The sequence below is a fragment of the Dufourea novaeangliae genome, unplaced genomic scaffold (assembly GCF_001272555.1).
Source record: "Dufourea novaeangliae isolate 0120121106 unplaced genomic scaffold, ASM127255v1 scaffold56, whole genome shotgun sequence".
Taxonomy (NCBI): Eukaryota; Metazoa; Arthropoda; class Insecta; order Hymenoptera; family Halictidae; genus Dufourea; species Dufourea novaeangliae.
Window position 1 is genome coordinate 759,277 of NW_015373942.1, and position 8,470 is coordinate 767,746.

At 39.7% G+C, this 8,470-nt stretch overlaps 1 protein-coding gene across 1 annotated transcript; it reads right to left on the reverse strand.

Moving 5' to 3' along the window:
* Positions 1 to 232: 232 nt before the first annotated feature.
* LOC107185731 lies at positions 233 to 3,433 on the reverse strand. Its single transcript, XM_015573487.1, has 5 exons — positions 3,065 to 3,433; positions 2,813 to 2,923; positions 2,488 to 2,703; positions 1,612 to 1,932; positions 233 to 379 (listed from the first exon to the last, which is right to left on the reverse strand). The coding sequence occupies exons 1-5, from the start codon at positions 3,431 to 3,433 to the stop codon at positions 233 to 235; spliced, it is 1,164 nt and encodes a 387-aa protein (XP_015428973.1).
* Between the last annotated feature and the right edge of the window lie 5,037 nt (positions 3,434 to 8,470).

The window sequence follows — 8,470 nt, forward strand, 5'->3', positions numbered from 1 at the left end:
TAACATAATATTGTACTACAAGTAGTACCGTTACTTGGTAATCATCAGTCGCTGACGTATGAATACTATTTTTTAAGTATTAATATTACAAATGTAGCTCTTCCTATATCCATATTTCTCCTGCATGAATAGTTTTGTCATTTCTTTATGTACGTTATCAACAGCGTAATAAATATACAAAAACAAATATATGTATACGAAAATATGTAAATAAAGTAAAATGTTCGTTCGATTACTGCTCGCCGGTGTCTATCACTCTCAGACTCGTAATTTGATAAATATCCAACTCGAGATGCGCGAACCCCTCGTCGTCCTCTACCTGCCTCAAAGCTTCAATATCCATTGATAGGAGTGTCTTCAAAGCCTCCGGTGGTGGAACCTGTAACAGTAGGTAAGAGGATTTCGATGCGTCCTTGCATAATATTATAATACTCGGAAGCGATGACTTTAATTATCCTCTGTCTCTAACGCGCTGCACATTGTGCACCAAGATCTATTTTGAGGCAAGTCATCGGGTGGGTAACATTTAATGCGTTTAAGCAATGTTTCACGCTTCGATCGTCAGTGTGGTTTTTCGAGAGGCTGGTGTTTCCGTAGAATCTTGGCGCAATGTGCAACGAATGCACTCGAACAATAGTATGGAATACTCAGAAGGTACTTTATGTACATAACAGCTGAACGAATATTATGTTTGACTGAAGAAATTCGTATATATATTAACAAAGGTATATTAAATATGTATTATATAAATTTGAATTGATACGAAACATTACTAGGTGCCGGAAAAAAGTTCGTATGGTTTTATAATACAAACATCAGGCAAACATAATTTTTTAAAAATATTTCTAAGGTTTTATAAGATTATAAGTTCCATTAACAATAAATTCTTGAGTATTACTAACTAAAGTGTATTTAAAATGCTGGTTTGCTAAAAAATTTGATGTAAATATAAATAATTGGTTATCCTACAGAAGAGGGTGTAGACTATAGGAAGCATACGATAAAATTTCTCATTTTAGCGGTAAAAGGAACGAATGTTAGCTTTGGTAGCCGTATTTAGTTTGTACAGTTAATTAAACAACAAAACAAATGAAACATAAAAATATTATGTCGGAACCCTTCATTAACATTAATACTGTTGATTAAAATAATATTCAACATTTTGTTGCGAATTTACTTCATTAATAATTTGAGGTACGAAAACTTGTGTTTCGAGTACTTTCATCGGTCACTGTAAATCGTTCATTTACTTCAACAATGACAAACTTAAAAAATTAATATTCATTATAACTTTTAGGAAGACCATATTGAAGTGCTAAATTGCTACAATAAGATATCGAAGTGGGAGAAAAGTATTATTCCGTTCTGTCAATAAAAACTACGAGCAAAAACCGTTTTTCTTGTGCCAAAAGCTCAAAAACGGCAAATTTGGAGTTGTAGCATTGTTACAGCAGATCAGCGCAACGTAGTTCATCAACCGCTTTGTTATTTTTTCAAAAATTCATTTCAGTCTTCAGAATTAATCCCGAAATTCTCTCGAATTGGAAACCGTACATCGAAACGGAAACAATAGTCATGTCAAGTTTCATTGATAACTGATATTCAGATTACCTCCGGATGCTGTTGAAGCCATTCGACGAAAGCTCTGACGCTCTTCAAATGTGTGATATCCTTCCAAACCATGTCCATCGATTCCAGATCCATCGGTACATGCTCGCATTGCAGCCAGTTCTTGCTAACATGATTTTTAGGCGGCACAAATTTAAGTCCCCACGGTATCGCGGTCCCAAACGCCTTTGTCTTCGCCGGTGTCCTCTCTGCTTTCGCGTCTCTCATGACGTGTTTCTTCGTCATGGCGAGCTTACTCGCGCCTGGAGTGTGTCTTATGAAAGCTACCTCCGCGGGCACCACCGGCATTTCCTTGAACAATACCTGTACACAAGAAACACATCGATCGAACAAACTACTTACAGACTCCTCTCGATTATTGTATGGCTTTATCTACACGATTATTGTCTAGGCGTCATCCCCACCACTGGGGGACGAGAGGTTGGAACCTATCAAGCGCATACTTTGTTGCCCTTCTGCTTTTGTTGCCGAGGTTCGGACTTCGGACAAAAAACGAATTTATCAGAGTCTAGAGCATTTCTTCCTATAAGATTATTGTCCCGACGCGGACCCGAGTTCGGGACGATAATCGAGAGGAGTCTGTAGTAATTGTCAGTTGCCTGACTGGCATAAATTGGAATAAAAGTTTTAACAAAGTCCAGCGAAGCTTTTATATCATATTTAATCCACTTAAATTCATAACGAGGGAAAACGGATTTCTGTTTACTTCTCTCTATCCTAACCTAGTCCACGGAAATGTTTGTCGGATGAAACCACCGCAACCTATTTATCGTGTTTAAAAACGTGCTCCTCAAATACAGTCCTGTTTCGTCACGAGGAAATAACTAGAAGACTTCGAAGCGAATGTTTCTCTTTCACCTGCATCGCTTTACAAGCTTCCGCTTTGAAATCGATTTCAAACATATCCTGCAGAATCTCCTCGTCCACAGTGTTGTCCGTTCCGCCTAAAGTCTCGAGCCACTGGCAGAAGTCCTTGCATATCCTCGACATTATATTATCCGCTCTCATTTTGAGGGTCGCATCCGCGTCGTATCCTTCGAGATCAGCTTTCTTTAAAGGACGCCAAGTAATAACCTGACGTGCAAAAAAAGAAATAAAAAGAAATTACCTCTCAATTCATCCTTCCTTACTTCGTAATTTCAAAATCGCCCGTTTCCCATTAATTCAACGATACCACACACACCTTGCGTCTCGGTTTCTTCAGAAATAGAGTGTAAGGATTATATGTACGATGGTGACCCACTTTCTCCTCGTCACTGAGTGATTCGATGTCTCCCGGCATCGGCGGATGCACCTTGATAATTATAAAAAGCAGTGTCTTTGAAAGGATTTATAGTAAAATAAAGACAACCAGCTGACCTATTAATAGTGTCGTCGCCAATGATCCAAAATTATAAAAACTTATACTTTTGTTCCGAATAACGAACACACGTGCCTCTAGAGACGCCGAACTATGGTCATCATTGGTCATCGTCGTTTCGCTAGAACTCGTACGATCGTTATCGTCCACGTACGAAATGCGCCTCTTCTTATACCATTCCGGCAATCCCAACAAAGGCGCAACGAGATTGTAGGAGTTTTGGGGCAGGATTCGTTGCAGGAGTCGAGGGTTGCACGGGGGCGGCTGATTCGTGGAGAAAAGTAAGTCAGAGGGGAATTTGTCTGGATTCAAATACCGTTTAGAATCTACTAACAACCTTGTCAGCGTCGCAATCATTTTCCTATTCTTTTCCATCTCGGAATCGTCGTTCGAAACATTCCGCGAAAGTCGTTCCGAAAACTCTTTGCATAAGATTTCCAACATAGACGCAGATGATGCTACTTCTTTAATGTCCTTCAGTAATTCTACGATCTCGTTTACGTCTCTCAATGGCAGTTTCGATACCAGTTTTGAAAATTGGGCTGTTGTTTTCGAAGGTGAATCGGTTCCCAATTCCTTTAACACTTCCTTTGATGGATATTCACCCTTTTCTGCGTCATAGTCGTCTTTCGTTACACTGAAGTTCGCGAAGCTGGTTCCTTTTCTGAGAACGTGTTCCTTTCTCGTAGCTTGTTCTACCTTCTCCAAAGTGAACTCTTCCGGAACGGATTTCGCTTTCGTTAAGATTCTGCCGGTTGGACCGTCTTTTTTCCCTTTGCCTGCTTCGGTTTTCTGAAGAACGTCTTTGGATTTCTGTTTCTCTTGGGCCTCGTCAAAATCTTCAATTGATGTGCTATACTTCATGGGCGAGGACTCTAGAAAAGCGATTCGATCCTGCAATGTTGTCGGTTTTCTGTTTCTTAGCGCTTTTAGAGGTTCTAAGCTAGGCTTAAAAACCGTTGGAGCGTGACAGGGAGCTAAATATTTAGGCTTGGATTGATCCTCGCCTATCGACATAGCGAGAGAATCGTCCTCCTCGGAACTACAACTGTGGAACGACGAGGAAACTCTGAATCGTTCCAGAGGTGGAACTTGTTCAGACTTCGCGGTATCATTCAAATTTTTTCCCACCGACGTTGACTCGTCGTCCCGTTGATACTCTTTATCTTTCTGCGTAATTGCTTTATGCGAAGATTCTGAATTTGGATCACTTCGTCCCACTTCGGTTCGTACTTCTTCATACTTTTCCTGGGACAAGGCGGGGGTTTCTTTAACTATTTGACTCTCCTGAATATTATACGCTTCATCAAACATTACGCCCTCGGTGTTGACTTCGCAATTTAAAATTCTTTCGGTTTTGTCCTCGAAGTCCGGAATGCTGATAGAAATTGTGTCGCTGTCTTCGGTTGTTTCTTGGGGAGGAGCAACTTGCGTCTTTTGGGAATTTATAATTCTTTGTAATGCGGTCAGAGGGAGAGAAATCTTTCGTTCTGGCTGTACTTCGAACGTTTTGTGCATACACGGCAAGCATTTATCGCGATACTTCCTTGGAAAGCTAGACAGTTTCGGGATCGATGATAGAACGCAGCTCGAAGGACTCTTCCATGGCTCTGGGTGCATGAATCGAGGACTCGGCCCTGATGTAGAACGCGACCCCGAGGGAATCGTCGACGTCGTCTCCTCCGATTTCAAAGTTGTATACTGGGCATCGATACCAGTGAATTGTGAATCCTTAAGTATTTCCGTAGATTTTTCTGTATCTCTGAATTCAAGTAGCTTCATTCTTTCATTGTCACTGTGAGGAGAATGATTTTTTAACCGAGAAACAGATTGATCGGACAAATATTCGACCGTTCGGGGATCGAAGTTTAATTTTTTATTAGGTGTTAAATGTTTCAACGCTTTGTAAGCGCGTCGAATGGAGTACTTTAACGAGCTTTGATGTGATTCGAGTGTTTGGATATTCACATTCGTGTCTGGTATTTGTAAGAACGTTTCTTGCGGATGATGTTTAGTGCTCGGAGTAGATTTTATTTTTGGTAAGCTATCTCTGTGTGCTAATTTAGAATGATCCGATTTTGTTAATTTTGATTCTTGTACGGACACTGCAGGATGTCCATTCAATAGAGGAAGAGTCGAAGAGCTGGTAGACAAACTTTTACCTTGTGCTTTCAGTTCATTTTGAACGTCGAAAGAGCTACGAATATGATCCAGTTTTCCGGAGAAAATTTTACGGAAACTAGGTTGAGAGCTGAGAGTATCTAATTTTGGAATTCGTACAACTTTAGATGGTGTGCCAAGATTACACGATGTATCCGGACGTTTTGATGGTGCTTGGGATGGAACCTTTGATATTGACTTCGGAAATAAGTCCGCAGCATTATTATAATTCTTATTCAACTTACGCCTCGATGTTGCAATTGACAACTTATGCAAAGAGCCTTTGGAAACAACAGAATCATCTACGTGAAATTTATAAGAATTTACATTAGACGCTTTATTGTTACTGAATTCGTTAAAATGAACTGGTTTAGAATCATTCTTGGAAAAGGAGCTATAGGATAATTTAACAGAAGGATCTCTTACTACGAGCAGCTTCTTTTCTTCATTCTCGCAAAACTTCTCCCAATATTCTTTGGATTTTGGAATTGGATATTCCCATCTGCCAATAGAAGGATGAATTATTCGAGGGTTGCAAAGAATGAAATTACTATCATAAGATTCGCGTACCTTCGTCCATCCAGCTTCATTTTTTCGCCGAATGTAATATATTCCTCACAAATATTACTCAAAGAATCACTCATTTTGATAGAATTTCGAATACAGTGAATTCGGTCACGTCAATAAATATTAGAAGGACGAAATTCTGTTTTCAACCAGGTTCTATAACCTGCATCGTGACATCTACTGAGAAATATTCTTCATGGTAGTTTCGACTATCGATCAAACAAAATCTGACCGAATTCAAGGTGCATGCATAGGGTTGAAATTGATTCTAACGTTAAGGGAGGCATCATGTGTTGGTGGCGGTACCTTAGGATGGTACACTCAACGAGTGTTCTATTTGATCAGCAACTGTTTCAATAGGGAACATTTATTGCAACAAAGGATTGGATTGATAGAAACCACTAAGAAGAATAAAGTAAGTTATACGATGATTTTGGGTTAGCTTAGAGTTGAATTAAATGTAATTCCCGAATGCACCGTTCTCATAACGTAGATGGCTCAGAAAACTCTGATTTTTTGCTCAATCGGTATTTCAGAACATGTGACACGAAGTCTATTCTATGAAGTATAAAATAGTCTGCAATAAACGAGCTCCTACTATAGATATATATGTTTTTCTATTTTATATATCTTGTCTGTGACACATATCTCGTCTGTGTATCATCAAAGCATGAATATCGTCTGCGATTACAGACGAGATATGCAGTGTCGATTCTGCAGTTGTTTCTATGTACCAGGTGTCCGTAAAATAAATTCCTTTAGAGTTCTCAACATTTCGGATCAATACCGTAGGACGTTGAATTTTCTCTGGCTGGAAAAGTTGGCAATATGTACATATATTTCGTGTATACAGATAAGTTTCAGGGAATTAGCTTGCCTGGTCGCAAAAAGATGGTGTCACATGTCAATTCTTCCGAGAATAAAACTTTCTGATAACAGAATGGGTCGAGAATTAAGAATTGAGTTGTGGCGCCATTTCCCGGCAACTCCTGAACTAAACCTCTTTGGCCCTGTTCCAGAAAATTACCAATAGATGGCGACCCAATGCAATTTTTCAGAAATTTAATTCACAAATATCCAATTTACCGGCGTTACAGATTCCTAATTTCACGAAGACTCGTCTGAAGTTTAGTTTATTCTTATACCTGCTATGAGTTAATACAGAGTACCAGTCTTTCGAATCCAATTTCCATCGTCCCCGATATACTTACCCATTGTTTGATAAAACGTGTTTCCATTGGTTTAACCCTCACTCTGTTATGTTCGTCATCGTTTTACCAATCAGAATTCTTCGAAGTAATCCAGAATAATTGATATCAGACGTCAATTTTTTCTAGCAGTTTCTTTAATTATTTTAATTTATAAATGTTCCCATAATTGACCATACAAATATCGTGCAATGATTTTCATCCATCTCTCGGGGAAGCTTTCTGTAATGTTCCGAAGCAATTGCGGTTTCCTTCACAGATATTCGGGGATCGTCGAGGAACTTCGAAGATTCGTTGGCTACCGTTTATGCTAACGACGAGACTTCTAATCAGAAATTATAATTGTTAATTCGCCAAATGATCCGAAGTATACCGTCGGAGGGGTGAGCAGTTTCCGGCAAAGCTACGTGCTCCCTTGGCGCTCGACAATTTCGAACTTCTTCCGTAGGAATATTTATTTCCCTCCAGCGATTCCTCTAACCGATGATCTTTCGTTCCCTTACGGAAAATAGGGAGTTTGCGAAGTATTATTGTGGACAGAATATCGCCGAACGAAAGTAGGTAAATAAATAAAATTTCGAATCCTTTCCGATTAGGTCTCCAATGCCATAGGTTAAATTAATTACTTTGACGTTGTCACATTAAAATAAGTGCAATACTATTTGTTTCTCAGGACAAAATAGAATTTCACAGTTGATTAGATAAATTAAATAGATTAGTTTGGCTAAGAAGGATCTTATGTATTATTCGTGTCATAAGGCGGTATATTTACATATTTCGCCTAAATAAGATTTGCTCCAAACATTCCGTCTGACCAATAACGGTCGTATACTACTTCTACGGATAGACATGGTCTACCTACTACTTGTCTGACCAGAAACAGCCCAGTTACAACTTGTCTGACCAGGTGCGATCATATACTACTTCTACACTACAAATGCTACATCTATACAAGTCCTAGTCTGACCAATAATCGTCCTATACTACTTGTCCACCCAGGAACAGTCCGTATACTGCTTGTCCGTTCGTAAACCGTCCATGGATCACTAATATGACCAATAGCAACTACTATACCATTTGTCTGATCTAAAGTACCCACAAATAACCAACAGGAAGATCCCACAATGTCTCCTGAATCAAGAATTCTCTATTTTATGTCTTGATAAATTGCTAATGGTATCAACAGAAAAATGAGGGATGAAGCAATGATTTCTGGGTAAGGCTTTGCCGAGGACGACGTTGAATCTGGACGGTTAACGATGCAGGGCGCTCGTTTTATCGTTGGAAAAGCTGCGAAGGGCGGTTATTATTAATTGCTTCCAGAAGGGTTTTACAACCGGCCCGGTTAAAGCCTCGAGTCTTTTTACGAGCGTCGAACGGGCCGCCTCCGTTTCCCTGCTCCCCTTATTCTCGTGCGTTCTATCGCGTCGGCCGGACACTCGAACGGAAACTTCATTTACATCGGTAACATCTATAAAATGGATTAATCGCTGCTGGCCGTTCAACGACCAATGGCGTGTACGACGAGGGGAAATTTTACCGTGTC

Bases quoted from the DNA above. Each gene is read 5' to 3' on its own strand.
- LOC107185731 (XM_015573487.1), bottom strand. From the start codon at position 3,433: ATGTTGGAAATCTTATGCAAAGAGTTTTCGGAACGACTTTCGCGGAAT. The intron at 2,924-3,064 runs GCACGTGTGTTC...ATAATTATCAAG, and splicing joins ATAGTTCGGCGTCTCTAGAG to GTGCATCCGCCGATGCCGGG. The intron at 1,933-2,487 runs GTGAAAGAGAAA...TCTTGTGTACAG, and splicing joins AAGCTTGTAAAGCGATGCAG to GTATTGTTCAAGGAAATGCC.